Source organism: Myxine glutinosa, chromosome 14, assembly GCF_964187855.1.
Source record: "Myxine glutinosa chromosome 14, kmMyxGlut1.1, whole genome shotgun sequence".
In the NCBI taxonomy this organism is placed as follows: Eukaryota; Metazoa; Chordata; class Myxini; order Myxiniformes; family Myxinidae; genus Myxine; species Myxine glutinosa.
In genome coordinates, this window is record NC_136274.1 from 47,634,138 (window position 1) to 47,657,987 (window position 23,850).

The 23,850-nt window shown below is 43.9% G+C and overlaps 1 protein-coding gene and 1 long non-coding RNA gene across 2 annotated transcripts in view; both read right to left on the bottom strand.

Annotated features, from left to right (window-relative positions):
• Positions 1-18,418, bottom strand: part of DOP1A (DOP1 leucine zipper like protein A) — a 115,846-nt gene extending 97,428 nt beyond the window's left edge. The window contains exons 1-8 of the mRNA XM_078768418.1: positions 18,257-18,418; positions 7,019-7,200; positions 4,758-4,928; positions 4,431-4,620; positions 1,949-2,047; positions 939-1,038; positions 592-701; positions 361-475 (exon numbers count right to left, since the gene is read on the bottom strand). Coding sequence (XP_078624544.1) covers positions 361-475; positions 592-701; positions 939-1,038; positions 1,949-2,047; positions 4,431-4,620; positions 4,758-4,928; positions 7,019-7,200; positions 18,257-18,394 — 1,105 coding nt within the window. The 5' untranslated portion in view covers positions 18,395-18,418. The remainder of the gene's footprint in view (positions 1-360; positions 476-591; positions 702-938; positions 1,039-1,948; positions 2,048-4,430; positions 4,621-4,757; positions 4,929-7,018; positions 7,201-18,256) is intronic.
• Positions 18,419-18,436: 18 nt separating this feature from the next.
• Positions 18,437-23,663, bottom strand: LOC137439704 (uncharacterized). Its single transcript, XR_010986974.2, has 3 exons — positions 23,519-23,663; positions 18,711-18,771; positions 18,437-18,532 (listed from the first exon to the last, which is right to left on the bottom strand). It is a non-coding gene; the product is annotated as an uncharacterized LOC137439704 (long non-coding RNA).
• Between the last annotated feature and the right edge of the window lie 187 nt (positions 23,664-23,850).

Consider the following 23,850-nt stretch of genomic DNA (forward strand, 5'->3'; position numbering starts at 1 on the left):
AACTGCAGATTGGTCTGCAGACCAATCTGAACACAAAGAAGACCAGCCCTTGGTCTAGAACCATACGTTAGAGAGCAGAAGTGTTGTTTGTCTGTTATTTTTCATTTTTTGTCTTCCTAAAGCATCTAAAGCTCAAGTTGGAGCATATGAGAGCACAAAGGCATGAGGAGACGTCATCATAGCTTGCGAGGAATATTATAAAGTCAACATACAATGGACACATCAACACAGTAATGTAATCTCAAAATGAAGAGCTTTGTGCTCAGATGAGACACTGTAGTCATCAGAATACAAGAGACACCTCAATTCCAACCATTGGAATTGAAGTCTCCCGTATTCTGAACCCCCCGATTGGCATACCTATCTCAGGTTTGTCCAGCAGACACAAAAGGATGCGAAATGGCTTCAGGTTTGGCTGGACTCCTGTTCCATCCTCCTCGCTCGTCCCACGCCATTTCAGAATACTGATCATTGCCTGAAAGAAAATTGACTCGATACATTTGTTGTCATGGCACTTTGTAAGCAGATTCTTAAGCCGATTCCATCGATTTAACCCTGAAAACTGACTTTAAAAAATGAAGGATAAAAAACCTGCACAAGGAAGTCCCTCGAGTAGGTGTTGAAATAATGGCTGCCCCGCTCCTCGGAAGTCGTGGCACATGGAGAGCGTGGTCCAACATGTGTACCGTTGTTATCGCAGCCTATTCCATGCGGACAGGCACAGCAGAAACGACGATTATGACAGCTTTCATTTAATTGGTCCAGCAAGGAAGGCATTTATTTATATTATTTATTGCATCGACATCACAGGATTGCAAGGACAGCAATAGGTTCTCGAAAGGATCACTGTACAAATGTTGCTTCACTGTCTGACACAAGGATAGTACTGTAGTATTTTTACAATCTAAAGTGCAATCAACTGAGCATTGTAGTCGTACCGAGCAGCCAGGCATAGAGTCGGCGGTTAAGGGACATGTCCCTCCGTAGGACAACGTGCAGGGCAGAGGACAGGATGTGCACCATGTCCATTTTGACCACCTGAACAAAAACAGGTGAGATCAACTGCGCATTTTTAATACAAAGTCGAGGCTCATGGAGGAGCGAAATGAAATTATGATGAGGGAGGTTTTGATTGAAACAAAAGGAAAGAAGGGATCAACCAGACATTTGATGGTCATGAAGACATGACCTGTAATAAAAGTTGGATATGGCAAGAGGTTATCAGAGACAAATAAAAGGTCACGTCAAGAAATAAAAGAGAACGCAAGATGGTATATCAGAGGGTATGGACAGAAATTAATAGAGGGCGTCTCCTGTTTTTATGAATCCCACAGGGGAAGGTTCCAGCCCCAAAACCACCGAGGCCCGAGGACACCCGGGCATATGAGCTTTTTCCCGGCAGTGATTTTGAGACGTGTTCGACATTGAAAAGCATGGAGTTATTGGTCTCATGGGGGTTTGCTTTTTCCTGAGGGCCAGCGGTAGCACTATCTGACTCCACATCTTAATGTACACTCTATAGCGGCCTTTGGCATCAAAACGACCTTCGAGGCCAACGTGTTGTAGCTCAAAACCTTGCCCAGATTCTGAAGCACCTACACTCAAAATTTCGGGCCTCTAGGTCATACGGTTCGGCCATAAAAGTATAACGTACAGACACTTTAAAATATTTTTAATATATTAGTGCTGTGCTACTGTTATTTATTTTTTAGTCCATTTTTACTATTGTTATATCTTGTAAATTGTAATCCAATCAATTAATCAATTAATATGAAAAGCACTGAGAAACATTTGCATTAAGCACTCAATAAGTGTAATATATTATTTTTTATTATTACAATTTGGCGTCTTCAAATACATTATATATCAATTATACGACCAACTACCTTTTCATCCGATTAGTACTTCTCTTACCACTGCGACAAGATCTTCCTACACTATTGCACACCTGGGTATGATAGAATGGAAAGCAGAAGAGGAGCAAGTCCAGAGTGCTGCGCTGAACGAGGACACTTGAGTCTTGGACACAGACACAAACTGCCTCCACCTGGTGTACATGAAAACAGATCGACATAAGTAAAATAAAGTGTTGGGGAAAACGACAATACTGCAAGGGCATGGGTAGAAATGGTGGAAGAAAAAAAAATCACAGAATATATGAATGCCTGAGGGCTATTAAAGGTCCTTGCATAGCTCAGTTGTGCATGTTAATGGCACAACAGTTAAGTTGAACTGAACGGTGAGTTGGTCTCAACCAAGATAATGACTGCCAAGGAATCAATGATGTTCATCGCGTAAAATGAAAGAGCAGATGTTTGATGCATTCAAGATCATTGCAGAACTCAGTTGCATAATCTTCGACCATGTCGATGTCTAGGAACCAAACTACAACAAGAACAAGAAAAAGAGCAATCAGAGATTGCAAATCCTCACCAGGATGTATTTTCAGTGTTTTTTAAGGCTTTTGTGTTAAAACAAATATGGCGGCCGAACCACGTGACCGATGACGTCATCATTTTTTTTTCTAAACTAATTTATTCCTAGATTATGCTCAAAAAATTTCATCTTGATTGGATGAAGTTTAGTACTTATCGAATTATGACATCATAATGAAGGCACCTATGACCATCATCAACATATTTTATTCCCCATGGAGAGTTCTTTACAATGAGCCACGTCTCGTTTTTTTCTATTTAGCACTTTGAGATATAGAGGTGCAAAGTTTTTCGGTTTTTCCAAGATGGCGCCGGAACCACGTGACCGATGACGTCATGGTTTTTAGTTTTTTTTCTCCACCAGTTTATGCAGACATGGCGCTCAAGAAATTTCATCTTGATTGGATGAAGTTTTGTACTTGGCGAATTATGACGTCATAATGGAGGCACCTATGACATCATCATAAACATATTTTATTCCCCATGGAGAGTTCTTTTCAATGAGCCATGTCTCAATTTTTTCTATTCAGCGCTTTTGGAGATATAGAGGTGCAAATTTTTTCGATTTTTCCAAGATGGCGGTCGAACCACGTGACATACGACATCTTAATTATCATTAAAAATTATACAGGTGGAGTTGCACCTATGGTGAAAATTTCCTGTCAATCGGACCAACGGTTGCAGAGAAAATCATATTTATTCTGTGCGGACAAACAGACAAACAGACAAACAAACAGACTCAAATGCAATACCCTCTCCTCTGGCGAGGGTAATAACCAGAAAGAGCAATCAGAGATTGCAAACCCTCGCCAGGATGTATTTTCACGGGTTTTTAAGGCTTTTGTGTGAAAACAAATATGGCACCCGAACCACATGACCGATGACGTCATCATTATTTATTTTTTCGCCACTAATTTATTCCTACATTATGCTCAAAAAATTTCATCTTGATCGGATGAAGTTTTGTACTTGTCAAATTATGACGGCATAATAGAGGCACCTATGACATAATCATTAACACATGTTATTCCACATGGAGAGTTATTTACAATGAGCCATGTCTCAATTTTTTCTATGCAGTGCTTTCGGAGATATAGCGGTGCAAAGTTTTGTGGTTTTTCCAAGATGGCGGCCGAACCAGGTGACCTATGGTCATAGTTATCATTAGAAAATTATATCCTGTTGGAAAGCCGTGACGTAACGCACGCGTTTGGACCCGGAAACAGAATTATGACGCGGCGCATTACGTCACGGCTTACCAAGAGGATAACAACAAGACAGGAAGTCTAACAGTGGCAAAGCCGGGCTTGTAAAATATTATAAACCATAAACATATTATTAGCTTTTGAAATAGTCGCTAATGCCGTTTATAACATTAAACAAAGAAATTTGGAGGAATCCCGACATCTGTGAGGTAAGTTTTACGTACAGAACTGAGCGAAGATCTACTGTGATCAATATACCCCACAAGGGTTGGGTAATAACATGATCCTTCTGCCGGGCCTATAAGTACTGTGTCGTTGGAAGACCAGTAACGCCGATGCGTTCGATATTTGATAATCATTTCAACAATTGGTTTGTTTGTTTTTCACACCGAATGAAAAACGTTAAGGTAGAGCATATCGATTGTGATATCCTCTTGGTAAGCCGTGACGTAACACGCCGCGTCATAATTCTGTTTCCGGGTCCAAAGCGCGCGTTATGTCACACTTACCAAGAGGATAGGTGGAGTTGCACCTATGGAGAAAATTTCCTGTCACTCGGACCAACGGTTGCAGAGAAAATCATATTTATTCTGTGCGGCCAAACAGACAGACAGACGCAGACAGACAAACAGACAAACCACACTCGGACTCAAATGCAATACCCTCTCCTCAGGCTAGGGTAATCATGCACATGCCTTTGGCCTGTATTGTGAGCAACTGTAACAATACCAAGACTAGATTTATAAATATCATACATTGTGAGTAAATTTCAAGATCTTTAGTCACGTACCATGAGCTCAATATCTGTGCCAATGACATGCAGTTGGTCTTCCATGGACTGGCGACGGTTCAAGTGACTGAGAGCGTAGGTCATGGCCGGAAGGCGTACAGATGGGCTCGTAAGAACACTAGCCCAAAGTGCCCCATGAAACACAGATGCCTCCACCGCAGCACAAGTCTTTTCCAATAGTGAATTTGTCCTGAAATCCAACCACAGAAAAAGATATGGAGGAAACCTCATTCCCAAGTCAACGACACAACGGCACATTTTAAAATCCAGGGAGCTTATAACAGAGGAAACTGTATGGCTTCAATGAGATGACAAAAACATCCAAACCTGTCATAATACTCAGAGCCTTCCTCAAGTCCCGGAAGGATTCCAATTAGGAAGCCCTGTAGGCCGGGTCTCAATGTACGGCCCAGTGCCAGGTAGTAATTTTCGTAAAGTTGTAGCAGCGCTGGCTTCGCAGACATGGCAGCATTTGCTAGCAGCGGGAAGAGTCCAGAGCTACAAAGAGAGAAAGAGAGGAAGAAACAAGACAATTGAAACAAATATCAAGCTCAAGTTCGACAGCACTTTACATTGCGAATCAAAATGAAAAGACCAAGTACGCACTGTAGGCACTTATATATATATAAGTGCCTACAGTGCCTTCAGAAAGTATTCACACCCCTTTGACTTTTTCACATTTTGTTGTGTTGCAGCCTGAATTTAAAATGGATTAGATTGAGATTTTTTTTTATCATTGACCTCCACATAATACCCCATAATGTCAAAGTGGAATTATTTTTTTTAGAAATTAAAATAAATACATAAATGAATAAATAAATAAATACAGAAATATCTAATTTACTTTTTTTTTTTGTTGTTTGTATACAATATCGAGGCTCATGCAAGAGCTATCAATCACAAAAAAAAACAAATGGACAGATAAAACATAAAATAAAGGGTCTGGGAGACAAGATGGGGAGAGAGAGGGAAGCACAAAAGTACAACAGCAGAGAAGTTCCCAATCCACTGGAATGCAGCTTTCATTATGAGAGCATGAAGCAAAATATTCTGTGGTCTGATGAGATGAAAATTGAATTGGCCTGAATGCAAAGTAAAGTGCTGTGGATGGCAGAAAGCTCATCACCAAGCACAGCTCATCACCCATCTACCACCATCCCTACCATGAAGCATGGTGGTGGCAGCATCATTCTATGGGGATGCTTTTTAACGGGAGCGACAATACATATTCAACCCCCTGTGTTAATACATCATAGAAGCGCCTTTGGCAGCAATTACAGCTTTGAATCTTCTTGGGTATGTCTGTACCAGCTTTGCCCATCTGGCTTTGGGGAGTTTCTCCCATTCTTCCTTGAAGATTTGCTCAAGCTCTGCCAAGTTGGATGGGGAGCATCAGTGAGCAGCAATCTTCAAGTCTTTCTACAGATTCTCAATGGGATTCAAGTCTGGGATTTTGGATAGGCCACTCAAGGACTTTTACATTCTTGTTCTGAAGCCATTCCAGTGTTGCTTTGGCTGTATGCTTGGAGTCATTGTCCTGTTAGACTGCGGTGAAAATTTACATTCCAAAGTTTTTTGCACTTTGAAGCAGGTTCTCCTCAAAGATTTGCCTGTATTTGGCTCAATTTATTGTTCGCTCTATCCTTACAAGTCTCCCATGGCATGATGCTGCCAACGCCATTCTTCACAGTAGGAATGGTGTTATACGGTTGATGAACTGTGCTCAATTTCTGCTGGACTTTGTGCTTTGCATTCAGGCCAAAGAATTCAATTTTCGTCTCATCAGACCATAAAACAGTTTTCCTCATACTCTGAGTCTTTTGCATGCCTTTTTGCAAACTCCACGCATGTGCCCTTTTCTCAGAAGTGGCTTCCGTCTGGCCACTCTCTCATAAAGCTTAGATTTGTGAACTGCTGCAGAGGCTGTTTTCCTTCTGGCAGGTTCTTCCATCTCAACCAAGGAACTCTGTAGTTCTGTCAGAGTGGCCATTGGGTTCTTGGTCACCTCCCTGTCCAAGGTCCTTCTTGCCTGGTTGCTCAGTTTGGTCGGACAGCCAGCTCTAGGGAGAGTCTGGGCAGTTCCATATTCTTTCCATTTCCTAATGCTGGAGCTCACTCTGCTCTTGGGAACTTTCAACACTTCAGAAATTGTTTTATACCCTTCCCCAGATCTATGCCTCGTCACAATTCTATCTCTGAGTTATACGGACAGTTCCTTGGAATTCATGGTAGAATTTCTGCTCTGCCATGCACTGTCAACTGTAGGACCTTATACAGAAATGTGTGTCTCTTTCTAAATCATGTCCAATCAATTGAATTGGCCACAGGTGCACTTCAATCAAGTTGTAGAGACATCTCAAGGATGATCAAAGGAAATTGGATGTACCTGAGCTCAATTCAGAGTGTCATAGCAAAGGGGTTGAATACTTCGTAGTAATTCGACTTTGACATTATGGGGTATTATGTGTATATCAGTGACAAAAAAAAAATCTCAATTTAATCCACTTTACATTTAGGCTGTAACACAACAAAATGCGAAAAAAGTCAAGGGGTATGAATACTTTTTGAAGGCACAGTAGGTCACCCACCTATAAAGAAAAAGGTCCCTTGCCAGACGTTTGCTGCCAATGGTACGGAATATGATCTCGTATGTCTCCAAAGCCTTCAGGTGCACCCCACTGGGCAGTGCTGGGTGCAGGCACTGAGCAAGGCGTTTGCCAATGATCATCTTCTTTGGGATTACCTGATACTTGCTATGATTCTGCAGCACCTGGGCAGGAAGGTCAAGTTCACATGGCAAATTTAGTCAGGTAAAAACGCCATAGTCATGACAACATTGACATTATAAAGCCACATTAAATATATATATATATATATATATATATATATATATATATATATATATATATATATATATATATATATATATATATATATATATATACACATACACACATACAGACTTGGCATTTAATATGGAATATATATTTTTTCTTGACTTGGGTTTACTTTCTTAACTCAGTATATCAATCTGGTGAGTTTCTTTTACACTTTGGTGATTTATTTGTTAAAAGAACCATGTCACTGATTGTCTGTCGCAGCAAGAAGTCAACAACAGGTTTATATCACAGGTGGCGTGGCAAAATGTACGGACAGGTGCATTTGATGATTGGCTTCACAATCGGGTATATAAGGGTTGTTGCGTTCTGTATTAGTGGAAAACAACTGCTGCACATCTACAAAAGTTATTGCCGCTTCCTCTGGAGATGGTCCGCCAACTTGACAATGCTGTTTGTCATTGAGTGGTGGCTTTACGAAATTCCGGCATGAAACAGCGTGCTATTGCTTGGCAGTATGGCATCACTCAAGGTCAGGTGTCAAAGATCCTGAAACGAAATGCTCAGAGGGGTGTCCCTACTCCAATACCGAGGCCAGGATGTCCCCGCAGAATCACAAGGAGAGATGATCGCCAGCTGCACCGGTTAGTCTGCAATGGCCGTACCAAGTCAGCTCTTCGGCTTAGGGCTGAGTGGCAGTAACTGACAAATGTGCCTGTATCCAGAAGGCTAGTCAACCAACGACTGGTTCAAGCAGGCTATCGTGCCAGGCGCCCGCTGAGAAAGCCACGCCTGACCAGACAACACAGCCAGCACCAATTGCAATGGGCCAGAGAGCACCGTCAATGGCAGCCAGGACACTGGAATCACGTGACCTTCAGTGACGAGTCTAGATTTCTGGTCTATCGTCAAGATGGCCGCGTCCGAGTATGCAGACAAGTGCATGAAGCCTACAACGAAGATTGTATAGTGCCAAGAGTCCAAGCTGGAGGTGGTGGGGTGACCGTTTGGGCTGCTTTTCATGCAGGGGGCAAAACTGACCTGGTTGTTCTGAATGGAAACCTGAACCAGTTCAAGTACAGGGCCATTCTGGAAGAAACATTTCTTCCATTTGCTCATGCAGCCTTTCGAGGAAACTTTGTCTTCCAAGATGACAATGCACGGCCTCATCGTGCTCGCATGATCCAACACTTTCTTGTTGACCGTGGTGTCGAGCATATTGAGTGGCCTGCCATGTCCTGGAATATGAATCCGATAGAGAACTTGTGGGCAGAATTAACGTGTCAAATCGACAACTTGGTCCAGCAGCCGACCTCTGTGCGTGAATTGCAGCAGGCTATTGTCACTGCATGGCAAGCGATTCCTGTCCAAACCTTGGCAAATCTCGTGAACAGCATGCCTCGACGTGTACGTGCTCTCCTGAATGCTCGTGGGGGTTACACGAAGTACTGAACTGTAATTTTACTGTCCATAATCCCAGTCAGGATTTAACTTTTGTTTTTGTTGAAAAAAAATTTGGCTCATTTGTAAAATAACGAGATACTTCTGGAAAACGTACAGAAGTTTAACACAGTACTGTCCGTGAATCGAGTTCGATATCAGTTTACATCACTTTCAAGGATCAATTTATTTGCTTCGAAATGTCAAGTGGTTTTTGTTTCTTTTAAAGGTCACATTAACAAAATCTAGAATAATTTCAACATAATTCCAATGAACTTTTGGTTCTAAGTCATCTTGAAAAGTAAGTTCACCCCCACAAAAAATATATTCCATATTAAATGCCAAGTCTGTGTATATATATATATATATATATATATATATATATATATATATATATATATATATATATATATATATAAAACTGTGAGAAATAGTAGAAACTCCACAGTACGAGCAGGGCGTCTCATTTGCATTGAATAAATAATCGGGAGATTGAATAAGACGCGGACGTAGCTTCAGGGCTTCGATCTTTAATTCGACAAGCTTTCGACCAACAAAGGTCTTCTTCTGAGTCGGCCCCAAGTTCAACGGAAGTTGAATAGTGCTGCCAGACATTGATGCTGCCACCACAGGAGTATGAGGTGCACCAGATCTCTATAGAAACTGTCCTCCCCCACCTCCGATGCACACACACACACACACACACACACACACACACACACACACACACACACACACACACACACACACACACACACTCACTTCCGTTGAACTTGGGGCCGACTCAGAAGAAGACCTTTGTTGGTCGAAAGCTTGTCGAATTAAAGATCGAAGCCCTGAAGCTACGTCCGCGTCTTATTCAATCTCCCGATTATATATATATATATATATATATATATATATATATATATATATATATATATATATATATATATATATATATATATATATATATATATATATATATGCTGCACTGTATTTTAAATATTTTGGTAAAAGTCCAGGCTTGTCAGAATCAAATAAAACAAGAGGGAGAATTGCTTTGCAATGCATGTCCCCTACTGGTCCCAATTAATTTTCTTGTTCCAAGCACCAAGCAAGTGTGAGCCATATACAATAGGACAAATTGTTTTCGGTATGCAATGCTACAGCATAAGTTTCCGTTTCTGTAACTTATCATAATAAAGCCATGTACTAAGTTTCAGTTGAGTATGTTAAAGGGTATGGGGAAAATGTCGAGAAAACCACAGGTGGGACGGGATGACGGACAGACGGACAAACAGACAGATAACAAACCTATATTCCCCTCCGATGAAACTGGTAGGAGACCAACAACAATACAGATGCTATAAATTGTAGAAGAGCCAAACTGCATCCATGGAGGCCATCAAAAATGTATTCTGTGCCTCATGTGGCACAGTGTGCTGTAATTTTGGCAAGTGGTGTCTCCGCGAACCTCAAAAAACAAGATCAGCACTCATCAACGTTGTGACGATGTGTGAGTACAAAAGTGTGAGTACGAAAGAAAGAAAGTGTGAGTACAAAAGAAAGAAAGTGTGAGTACAAAAGAAAGAAAGTGTGAGTACGAAAGAAAGAAAGTGTGAGTACAAAAGAAAGAAAGTGTGAGTACAAAAGCAAGAAAGTATTAATATAAAAGAAAGAAAGTGCGAGTACAAAAGAAAAAGTGTGAGTACGAAAGAAAGAAAGTGCGAGTACGAAAGAAAGAAAGTGTGAGTACGAAAGAAATAAAGTGCGAGTACGAAATAAAGAGCAACATCACACCTTTCCCACACTACTTGCACATCTTTCTTATTTGTATTCTCAGAGACAACAAGCTATGTTAAATGTGAGAGAGGAACTGTACAAAGATGTCATCATGGGTGAGAGAAATGATTGGCATTTGACTATAATATTATGGTTTGACAGGGTGGTGCAGTGTTAGCGTACTCGCCTTTGAGCTGCCTAGTCTAGCTTAGATTAATTGATCAGACCAAGTACACATCCTGGTGATTTGCAGGTAGGGTGGTTCATCAATGAGCAAGTGTACCAAATTCCTCAGATGGTTATTAGGCTGGGGACCAAACGCCAAGCACCGATTGCCTGGTGGATTTTTGAGACCTCACGCTGTCTTTTTTCTTTTTTACGAACAGTATATGCAAGGTATCGATGATCCCTGCCCCAATTAACTCCAGTTAATTCAGGCCTGGCCAGCCCGTTCATTAACGATTTGGGCTCATTACGTCCGCCACCAGAGGTGTACAGAGGATATGTTTTCAGCCCTGTGTCTGTTTGTCTGTGTGCAGATCTAAAAAAAGTTATGTACGGATTCAGACAAAACTTGGTGGAAAAGTTGGGTGTTTGACAAGGATGAATTAATTCTATTTTGGTGAATATGCGTATCCAGATAAGAGAATTTTTTGCATTTTCAAAGTAATTCTTCACCATTAAGAGATATGGCCAAAAACGTTCTAGTTGTACATGCTTTATGAGGAGCTACCCAAGGAAAATAACTAGAAATCATCCAAAAATTCTAAGCCCGTCGGCATTCACATTGTACTCAACCTAAACTTGCCAAAAAACAGTAGCTGAACAAGCCTGTTGTCATGGAAACCGTTGACTTATCAAAATGGCAAAAGCCAACGTTCTGATTTTTGGTTAATCAATTCATTGATGCAATGTACAAAGTTTGTTATAATTTCAGGTCAAACAGATGAAAACTCAATCGTACAGACACACAGACAGACAGAAACACAGAAGTGATTGCAAAACCACGTCTCCTGCTGCATGAGGGACGGCCTAAAAATATATGATGTGTGACAGAGCATCTCATGATTTTAGTCAAAATCCTATTTCTGGATTTCACTTCGTATGACAACTTAGTGTTTTTTTTTTGGAACCTTGATATTTATAATGAAAGGATTAAAAGGAGGAAGGAGGTGAAGGAAAGAATTATAGAGGGGCCAGCACATTACCTATCGGGTGATTGCAACACCTCACCCCATCCCTACAGTGATACATGTACACGCGTACACACGCGCGCACACACACACACACACACACACACACACACACACACACACACACACACACACACACACACACACACACACACACACACACACACACACACACACACACACACACACACACACACCAGTTACATTTTGGCTGAGTAAACTTGCACAAGCAATTCGGGCATAAAAAGATAGCACCACCACATTCCTTTTCCCTTAATATTCATCACGGAATAAGGCACATGTATTGAATAACAGGCATCAATTAATTTTGGTCAGAGCACCATCCACCCCCAGACTGTGTCTGTCTGTGTCGGTGTCTGTCTGTCTGTCTGTCTGTCTGTCTCACACACACCCTCCCCACATCATGCCCGACCACAAACGGATATTTAAATAAAACGTTAATATTCATCCAATTTTCTTCCCGTTTCTTGCAACCGAGTCTTGAACCATCTTAGTGACGATGAAAAATTAAATTTGATATCGAATTAGAGTTAAGATGAGCCGTGGAAGAGCTATAAAGTGTGAGCCTTACAAAAGAGGCCCATTAAACCTCAGAATTAGAGTTAAGATAAGCCATGACAGAGCCAGAAAGTGCGAGCCTTACAAAAGAGGCCCATGAAATCTCAGATAGAGTTAGAGTTAAGATAAGCCACGAGAGAGCCAGAAAGTGCGAGCCTTACAAAAGAGGCCCATGAAATCTCAGATAGAGTTAGAGTTAAGATAAGCCATGAGAGAGCCAGAAAGTGCGAACCTTACAAAAGAGGCCCATGAAATCTCAGATAGAATTAGAGTTAAGATAAGCCATGAGAGAGCCAGAAAGTGCGAGCCTTACAAAAGAGGCCCATTAAATCTCAGATAGAGTTAGAGTTAAGATAAGCCATGAGAGAGCCAGAAAGTGTGAGCCTTACAAAAGAAGCCCATGAAATCTCAGATGGAGTTAGAGTTAAGATAAGCCATGAGACAGCCAGAAATGGCAAGCCTTACAAAAGAGGCCCATTAAACCTCAGATAGAATTAGTTGTTTTTTTTTTTGTTTTTTTTTTGTATACTGAATCGAGGCTCGTGAAAGAGCTAACATTTATTTCACAAACAAATCAACCAGACAAACAAAATATACAAAAAGAGGGAGCGGAAGAGAAGATGGGGAGAGAAGGGGAAGCACACAACCACAACATTTGAGAGCAGGGAGAAGTGTGGGAGGGAGAGGGCTTGGGGGCAGGAGGCGTGGGAAGGGGAGGGGGGGGTGGGGGCGAGAGGTATAAAACACAAGGGGACCGAAATTAGCGAGGGTAGAAAAGATCAAGGTTTTGGATGGGGGAGGATAAGAGATGGTGGTGAACAGCTGTTTTAAAGACCTGGAGGGTGGAGTGGGATTGAAGAGAGTGAGGGAGTTTGTTCCAGAGGCGGGAGAAAAGAGGAATGAAGGAGTGAAGGTGAGCAGAAAGTCTTGATTTTGGCAGTTTAACCATAAGAGGGTTGCAGGCAGATCTTGTGCGACCTGTAGGAATATTTGGGGGACAGAGCCCAGAGAGCGCTGGGGGTCCAAGGCCAGAGAGGATTCGGTAGAAGATGGAAAGACCACCAACCTGCCTGCGGTGAGTGAGTGAAAGGCCCTTGGAGTTAGCTTCATCGCGGGAGATTCCAATGATTCTGAACGCTTTGGTTTCAACAGCGTTAAGACGGGCTAGGTGTGAGGCAGGAGCACCAGACCAGAGGGGAGAGCAGTATTCCATTGAGCTGTGGATGAAAGCCTTGTATGTGGTGAGGAGCTCAGGTGTGCCAAGGAAGGACTTCGCACGACGGAGGATGCCCAATCGGTGACTGGCTTTGGAGGCCAGATTTGAAATGTGGTTTTCCCAGGAAAGATCATGGCAAATAGTGAGACCCAAAAGCTTGAGTGACAGAACTTCTTGGAGAGGATTATTCAGAAAGTGGATGGGAGGGTTTTCCAGTCGGTCTTTTCGGAGAGACATCGTATGAGTGTGAGATTTGTCAGTGTTGAAAGACATGTTCCACTTGTTTGCCCAGTCTGTGATTTTGTCCAGGTCTGCAGAGAGTGAGGAGGCTGCAGACTGCCGATCTGAGGGATGAGGAATGGAGCGACAGAGAGTAGAGTCGTCAGCAAAGAGATAGAGAGGATTTTCAAGAGAGTCAGAGAGATCATTGATGAAGACCAGAAAAACCACAGGGCACAGAACACTACCTTGGGGAACTCCAGCCTGAACAGGAAGAGGAGATGAGAGAAACCCATTCAGGGCCACACGTTGACTACGACCAGAGAGGAAGTCCGCCAGCCATGCGTGGAGATTTCCATGGATACCAAAGGAGGAGAGTTTGGTGAGCAGAGCAGGGTGCCAGACCGTATCGAAGGCACGTGAAATGTCAAGGGAGACGGCTCTAATTTCCTGTTTGGCGTTGAGGACCTCCATCCATTGTTGAGAAAGCAGAAGCAGCATGTCCAGAGTAGAGTGACCAGGTCTGAAACCAAATTGATGATCAGAGATCAAGCCATTGGAGAAGAGGAAAGATTTCATATCTGAAGCAATGATGGATTCCATGACTTTGCTGACAATTGGGAGAAGGCTGATTAGTCTGTAGTTGCTGGGATCTGTTTTTGCACCTTTTTTGTGCAAAGCGGTGATGTTGGCTGATTTCCAAGCAGATGGCAGATGACCTTGAGCAAAAGAGAGGGTGAAGAGAACAGAAAGAGGGAGTGAAAGAGCGGAAGCACATGATTTTAGGACCCTTGGGCTGATGCCGTCAGGACCAGTTGCAGAATCAGAGTCGAGGGTTGACAGAAACTTTTCCACCTTGTCAGGAGGAAAGGACACAGAGTCCAGGAGCAGCTGGGTACGACTGGGTACGGTGGGTACAGAGAGGGATGGGTTTGGGACACAAGATTTAGAGGCAAACACAGAGTTGAGGCATTCAGCTTTTTCAGCTGCGGAGTCAATCGTTAAGCCGTTTGAGGTGAGGGAGGGGATGGAGGGGGAACAAACACCAGAAACAGATTTGACCAGACGCCACCAGGATTTGGAAGAGGGAGACAGATAAGAGAGTTCGGTCTTGAGAACGGTGAGATATTGTTTCCTGGCTCTCCTGAGGGTGGACACACACTTGTTTCGGGCTTTGTGAAAGGAAATGAGATTTCCTTCCGTTGGATTTGCTTTCCAGGAGACAAAAGCAAGTTGTTTCAGGGCAACAGCCTCACCACAAGATTCCGTGTACCATGGACGGGAGGAAGGGTATGACAACTGAAGATGAGATGGGATAAATTTGTGCATGAGAGAGAGAGCAATTTACTTTGAAAGAATTCCCAGGATGAGTTGATGTCAGAGGCGGTAGAGATGGGAGACCAGTCCAGATGATTGATGGCTGCTTGAAGACCGTGCCAGTTGGCCTGAGTGAAATGCCAGACTCGTCGACGCTGAGGAGGCTCTCTGAGAATGGTCAGAGAGATGTCCACTTTGACAAGCACATGATCAGATGAGCCGATTGGAGCAGAAGAAGAGCAGCAGACATTTTCAGGGAAGTTTGTCATAACCAAATCCAGAAGAGAAGATGCTCCGTTGACTGAGATCCGGGTCGGGAAATTGACAGATTGTGTCAGTCAAGACAGTTTTAAACGATGTCAAAACGATGTTTTAAATGAGGCTGTTTTTCTCAGCGCACTCAGCAGGGAATTTCTTCAGGAGGAATTTCCTCCTCCCCATGGATGCCAACTGATGGGGATTGTCCGTGTTCTATCCTTTTCAAGCAAGGAAGCAGCACATACCATTTTTGAAATCTTTAGTACGACTCGAACTGGTCCAAACCGGATGGATGTTTTTCAGGCGACACCATCTCCTTACTGGATGGCTGTTGGCTCTCTTTGAGAACTAATCCGCACTTTTCCATGTGTTTTTGGTCCTGGCAGGGTGTCACAGTCACCCTCCCCACCACCAAAGCTAATGAGGGGTGTTGGCTTAGTCATTATTTAACAATGTCAGGTCAATCAGAAAATGAGAGGAATCCAATCATTAGATACCTTTCAGTAGGGGCTTCCATTATCAAATGTTGCAAGGCTCTTTAATGTGAGGAGAGGAACTGTTTATGACTTCAGAAGACATTATTAAGCCACTGAAACAACAACTAGAGAGGTTCCAGGGAACCTGAACTCAACTGGTCTATATCAATATGGTTAGAATATGCATAATAGAACCACAAACTATATAGTTTATATGTGCTAAAAATATGACAAAAATTGATTTTCAATATGACCGCCCTGCCGCGCCCATTTTTGGGCGTGCAACGCCCAAATGCAATCCCAAATTAGTTTATGTCTTAAAGATGCTGCATAACAAGTTTCATCAAACGTAATCAATATTTGTGACTTTTAGAGCGTAGACGTCGAATTGTTTACAGACGACAGACAGACAGACAGACAGACAGACAGACGACAGACGACGGACGACGGACACTGGATGTCGACAAAAACTCAGCTGGACATAGTCCAGTTGAGTTAATAAATATGCCAAGATGTGAATGTCCCAAGAAAACGACTCCCTCTCAGGACCAACACATTTGCATGACCCATCTACGGATTGAGTTTTGAACTGCCCAGAGTTTTGCAAGCATGTTCCCTGGGCCTCGATGGGGTGATTGCTAAGGGAGCTGGACTCACTCGGTATCGAGATCATTACTTTTACGTTGGTTCCGATGTGAAAACATTCACCACAACTCAGCACAATGAAATGGACGTGAAATTATTCAGCATTTATCTCCATCAGAGGCTCGCACCTAATCTGTGTATCATGATGTAAAATAGATGAATCACATCAACGACAACCACATGTTTGGTTTTTACATCGCACACGCGAAGCGAAAAGCGGGGCTAAGCAATTGGTTCATGTCCGCCCATCCGTCTCTAAACATCAGTTTCTGATCGAGGAACAACATATTCAAATTTAATGTCATGTTTTGAACACTAATAAGAGTAGAACGGCACTCAGTAGAGAGCATACCTCCGCCAGGTGAATAGTTTACATTTGGTATCCCACTGATAGGTCGTATCTGGATCCAGACCTGAACCAAAATCGAATCAGCTTGTTCTTGTCACCTAACCAATTTATGTACCTAGTTTTGTCATAACTCACCCATAACTTTTTGAGACATCCTGCTGTATATCGTTTTTGGCCCTATCTCACAATGGTGAGGAATCACTTAAATTCTTCTATCTAGATACAGATCTTCACCAAAATTGAATCGATTCTTCCTTGTCACACACACAACAGGTCTACCAAGATTCATCCAAATCCATCCACAACTTTTTGAGATATCCTGCTATAGAGAATTTTTGGCCCGATCTCCCAATGGTGAAGAATCACTTTAAAAATTCTAGTAGCCGAATCCGGATCTTCACCAAAATCTAATCCTTTCGTCCTTGTCAGATACACGACCTCTCTGCCAAATGTTGTCCGAATCCGCCCACAATTTGTTGAGATAGCTTGTTCACAGACAGACAGGGATGAAAACATAACCTCCATCCACCTTTGGTGGTGGAGGTAAAAAAAAATACGGTAAAATGGCAGACTTATGTCACTGAATTCGCCCCGATCGTACAAGCACGGAGAGGAATGAGATAATCTTTGTCTGGCAGTTAAACAAAATTGGAAAATCATTCGAAACAGCAACCTTACTGTTTTTAATGACGTCATAAAGGACACAAACAACAAGTACGAATAACTAATGTACGTGTTAGATGGGGTGATGCAATAGACACTGCATCATCGGCCGTAAAAAACTGAGTCGATTTATTTATACGACTTTTCCAATCTTTATTTTATTTAAATCGACTTATATAATTGAGCACTAACACAAATCGCATTCTTGTTACGTCCAAGAACCTCTAGTTTAGCAGTACTTGGACATGTTGAATAAGGTTGAGTATAAGACTGCTTCAATAGTGATAAACTTCTGGAATTTTTTCAAAGATCTTTAAAATCATTATTTTATTTGAAAATTGAAGCACAGCATAAACTTTGCACAAAGTATTGTGTTCTATGAACTCTAGTTTTTATTTACTTTTATTTTACACCAGAGTGTGTGCAAGACTTGCTCTATGCAGAGTTTGACTGTTTTTCTATCAATCGTGACTTTTGTTTTGACTTCCAAAGCATATATTTATCTTGCTTGTAACTTTCGTTATGCCAACCTTAACGTCTACAAAGGCAGGAGTTGAGAGAAATAAAAAAGTTCAACCCATTCGTATTAGTCCAACTTTGGGATACATTTTCCAAAACGAAAGATGTATCCTAGATGTATCGGCAAAATTATTTTGCATTGCATTTCCCTCGTAATCAAATTTATCAGTAAAAAAGAAGAAAGAGAAGAAGAATCATTTTTAAAAGAAGTAAATAAAATCCACGAAGTCTGGGAGAGCACTTGCAGCCACGCAATGAAGAACTCGGAAAGCGATGAAGTACAGCACAAGCAAGAGCAATGGAAGTCGAAGAGAGACAGTATAACCCAGCTACAAATTGCACCAAATGTACCTTGTTTAGCTTGCCCAGTGCAGAGATTAGGTCAGCCCACTCACTGCTGTACTCAAAACTCTTGAGTGCTTTGTCCACCGCATTGATGTAACTACGGTATTTAGAATCTTGAAGCAACTCCACTTCCTCCGTGTTCATCTTGGATCTTCAACTCCCCTCCCGCCCCCCCCCCCCCAATTTCCCCTTTCTTCAGCACCCCCACCCCACCACTCCTAAAATCTTTGGCTCCAATGACAATGTTCCTTTAATTGCCTTTAGGTCCAGCCTTTCGGTTCACTGAAACAACAAAACAAAATTAACATGATCAGCATGAAGGTTCATCGTGCAAAGACAAAAGTAAAACTTTCTCATTCTTCAATTATATCATCACATTGTTTTCTTAAGAACTTTCCACCCTCCTCATCGCCCAAGACCATTGAACTTCGACCGACACATCCAATATCTCGGTGCTCACCTCTTCGAAAGAGACGACAATGTGCTTCTTCTAAACAGATGACATTTGCCACAGCTTTCATCTGGAAAACAAAAGATTCATAACACGTGTGTTTATCATCCTGAAAACTAATGGGAGGAAGAAAACCATGAAACAACAATAAAAATGCAGTCGTATGTTAGTTTGAGAAGATAAAAAGATTGCAATGATGGCTTTCAGAATGCTTTGTCACATAGAATGATGGATAGACAACTTTGAAATACTATGCAACAGAAAATGCCTCTCCTGGATTCGGTGGAATTGAAAGGTCTCAAACCTAGAACGGCACTCAGTAGAGCGCATACCTCCGCCAGGCTAAACAGTTTACGTTTTGTATCCCGCTGATGTACCGGATCAGAACCAAAATCGAATCGGCTCCTTTGTGTCACCTGCCCAACTCTACAACCTAGTTTTGTCAAAACGAATCCATAAACTTTTTGAAATATCCTGCTATATATCGTTTTTTGGCCCCATCTCTCAATGGTGAACAATTAGCTTTTGGGTCTCACTATCTGCCATGATCTTTCCTGGGAAAACCACATTTCCAAGCTGGCCTCCAAAGCCAGTCGCCGACTGGGCATCCTCCGTCGTGCGAAGTCCTTCCTTGGCACACCTGAGCTCCTCACCACATACAAGGCTTTCATCCGCAGCTCAATGGAATACTGCTCTCCCCTCTGGGCTGGTGCTCCTGCTTCACACCTAGCTCGTCTTCACGCTGTTGAATCCAAAGCTTTCAGAATCATTGGAATCTCCCGCGATGACGCTATCTCCGAGGGCCTTTCTCTCACTCACCACAGGCAGGTTTGGTGGTCTTTCTGTCTTCTACCGACTCCTATCTGGCCTAGTTCTCCCAGCTCTATCTGTGCTCTGTCCACGAAATATTCCTACAGGTCATACAAGATCTGCCAGCAACACCCTTCTGGTGAAATTGCCAAAATCAAGACTCTCTGCTCACCTTCACTCTTTCATTCCTCTTTACTCCCGACTCTGGAACAAACTCCCTCACTCTCTTCAATCCCACTCCTCCCTCCAGATCTTTGAAACAGCTGTTCACCACAATCTCTTATCTTCCCCCACCCAAATCCTTGATCTTTTCTACCCCCATTAATTCACCCCAGATCCACTTTTTTGAAATACCAACTTCTTTCCTGGAAGTCCTAGCAGAGTCCATGTGTTTTATAGCTCTCCTGCCCCCCCCCCCCCACCCCCCTCCACCCGTTCCCGTTCCCATGCCTCCTCCCTAAGATCTCCCGATGTCCCTGTTCTCTGCTGTTGTACTTGTGTGCTTCGCTCTCTCTCCCCATCTTGTCTCCCGCTCCCTTTATTGCACGTTTTGTGTGTCCGTTTTTTTTTGTGTGATTAAAGTCAGCTCTTACACGAGCCTCGATCTTGTATACCAAAAAAAAAAAAAAAAAAAAAAAAAAAAAATCCTTTAAATTTTTTAATTCTCGTACCCGGATCCAGATCTTTAGCAAAATTGAATCGATTCATCCTTGTCACACACTCGACCTGTCCAATAAGTATTGTCTGAATCCGTCCGCAACTTTTTGGAGATATCGTGCTCACAGCCAAACAAATAGACGAACAAGGACAAAAAATAACATCCATCCACCTCGGTAATTATTGTCGGTAATTATTGTAGGTAATTATTGTAATCTCCCATGAGGAGGCTACAGCACACGGTCTGCTGCTTTCACATCGGAGGCAGGTCTGGTGGTCTCTCTGTTTCCTACCGTCTATTCTACAACATTGCTCCCTCTGCTCCCAGCCCTTCAAATCCTCCCAACTCCTGGATGCACACGTTCTTCCAGTAACCCTCTCCTGGTAAAACTTCCAAAATCCAGGCGGACTGCACACCTCCACTCTTTTATTCATCGCTTCTCAGGTATAAGGAACAACCTTCCAGAGGCTGTTATGTCTCACTCTTCCCTCCAGGTGTTCAAGCAAGCAGTCCATCTCCATCTCTTGTCATCCCCAATTCTGTCAGTATATATAATATAATTGAGTCTGCAGGATGGTGTAGCAGTAGCACAATAACTATTCAATAAATTACAGCAGCTACAGCTACACTAAAGACCAGCAGCTACAGCTCCACCAACGACCAGCAGCTACAGATCCACCAATGACCAGCACTCCAGCAGCTACAGGTCCAACAACGACCAGCAGCTACAGATCCACCAACGACCAGCACTCCAGCAGCTACAGGTCCAACAACGACCAGCAGCTACTGATCCACCAATGACCAGCAGCTACAGTTCCACCAATGACCAGCAGCTACAGATCCACCAATGACCAGCAGCTATAGATCCACCAACGACCAGCACTCCAGCAGCTACAGGTCCAACAACGACCAGCAGCTACTGATCCACCAACGACCAGCAGCTACAGTTCCACCAATGAAAAGCAGCTACAGCTACACTAAAGACCAGCAGCTACAGCTCCACCAACGACCAGCAGCTACAGATCCACCAATGACCAGCACTCCAGCAGCTACAGGTCCAACAACAACCAGCAGCTACAGATCCACCAACGACCAGCACTCCAGCAGCTACAGGTCCAACAACGATCAGCAGCTACTGATCCACCAATGACCAGCAGCTACAGTTCCACCAACGACCAGCAGCTACAGATCCACCAACGACCAGCAGCTACAGATCCACCAACGACCAGCACTCCAGCAGCTACAGATCCAAACGACCAGCACTCCAGCAGCTACAGATCCACCAACGACCAGCACTCCAGCAGCTACAGATCCACCAACGACCAGCACTCCAGCAGCTACAGATCCACCAACGACCAGCACTCCAGCAGCTACAGTTCCACCAACGACCAGCACTCCAGCAGCTACAGATCCACCAACGACCAGCAGCTACAGATCCACCAACGACCAGCAGCTACAGACCCACCAACGACCAGCAGCTACAGACCCACCAACGACCAGCAGCTACAGTTCCACCAACGACCAGCAGCTACAGTTCCACCAACGACCAGCAGCTACAGATCCACCAACGACCAGCACTCCAGCAGCTACAGATCCACCAACGACCAGCACTCCAGCAACTACAGATCCACCAACGACCAGCACTCCAGCAGCTACAGATCCACCAACGACCAGCACTCCAGCAGCTACAGTTCCACCAACGACCAGCACTCCAGCAGCTACAGATCCACCAACGACCAGCAGCTACAGTTCCACCAACGACCAGCAGCTACAGTTCCACCAACGACCAGCAGCTACAGATCCACCAACGACCAGCAGCTACAGTTCCACCAACGACCAGCAGCTACAGTTCCACCAACGACCAGCAGCTACAGTTCCACCAACGACCAGCAGCTACAGATCCACCAACGACCAGCAGCTACAGATCCACCAACGACCAGCAGCTACAGTTCCACCAACGACCAGCAGCTACAGTTCCACCAACAACCAGCAGCTACAGTTCCACCAACGACCAGCAGCTACAGTTCCACCAACGACCAGCAGCTACAGTTCCACCAACGACCAGCAGCTACAGTTCCACCAACGACCAGCAGCTACAGTTCCACCAACGACCAGCAGCTACAGTTCCACCAACGACCAGCAGCTACAGTTCCACCAACGACCAGCAGCTACAGATCCACCAACGACCAGCAGCTACAGTTCCACCAACGACCAGCAGCTACAGTTCCACCAACGACCAGCAGCTACAGATCCACCAACGACCAGCAGCTACAGTTCCACCAACGACCAGCAGCTACAGTTCCGCCAACGACCAGCAGCTACAGATCCACCAACGACCAGCAGCTACAGTTCCACCAACGACCAGCAGCTACAGTTCCACCAACGACCAGCAGCTACAGTTCCACCAACGACCAGCAGCTACAGTTCCACCAACGACCAGCAGCTACAGTTCCACCAACGACCAGCAGCTACAGATCCACCAACGACCAGCAGCTACAGTTCCACCAACGACCAGCAGCTACAGTTCCACCAACGACCAGCAGCTACAGTTCCACCAACGACCAGCAGCTACAGATCCACCAACGACCAGCAGCTACAGTTCCACCAACGACCAGCAGCTACAGTTCCACCAACGACCAGCAGCTACAGTTCCACCAACGACCAGCAGCTACAGTTCCACCAACGACCAGCAGCTACAGATCCACCAACGACCAGCAGCTACAGTTCCACCAACGACCAGCAGCTACAGTTCCACCAACGACCAGCAGCTACAGTTCCACCAACGACCAGCAGCTACAGTTCCACCAACGACCAGCAGCTACAGTTCCACCAACGACCAGCAGCTACAGATCCACCAACGACCAGCAGCTACAGATCCACCAACGACCAGCAGCTACAGTTCCACCAACGACCAGCAGCTACAGTTCCACCAACGACCAGGAGCTACAGCTCCATAAACGACCAGCAGCTACAGTTCCACCAACGACCAGCAGCTACAGGTCCATCAACGACCAGCAGCTACAGTTCCACCAACGACCAACAGCTAGAGGTCAACAAAAGATCAACAGCTGAAGGTCCACCAAACACCCACAACTACAAGCTCGAGGTCCACAAAAGACCAACAGCTAGAGGCCCACCAAACACCTACAAGCTCGAGGTCCAAACAAGACCAACATCTGGAGGTCCACCAAACACCGACAGTTCGAAGTCCACCCTAGACAGCCGCACACGTCACTGAGGTGTACATAGCGTGTCAAGCTCCACTCACCCGAGATAATCAAGTGCGTGAGAAGATAACGACAACCATAAGGTCTCTCAGTAGGTACACAAACCACAAAAGGAAGTGTACCTCAGGCGGACGACGGACAAGGAAGAAGGAACGGAAGCCGGACGCGAAGCGTGGAGCCCCGTCGGGTCCTCGTCGGCCCTAAACCAGTTTCGGTTTAATTCGCAGCTCGCCTGTAAGTGTAAAGGACGTCTGAGAGGAAGATAAGATGTCACGACGCCCAATTATGCGGAGATTCGAAACCACTCGTTTTGACACGAAAAACAAGATTCATTTACGTAAACAAAACAAACCGGTGCCTTCGCCTCAGCTCAAGGAAATGTAATGCTGTTCCGATATTTTTTTTAAACCTGAAAATTATTTGCCAGATAAATTTCAAAGATGATAAAAATGAA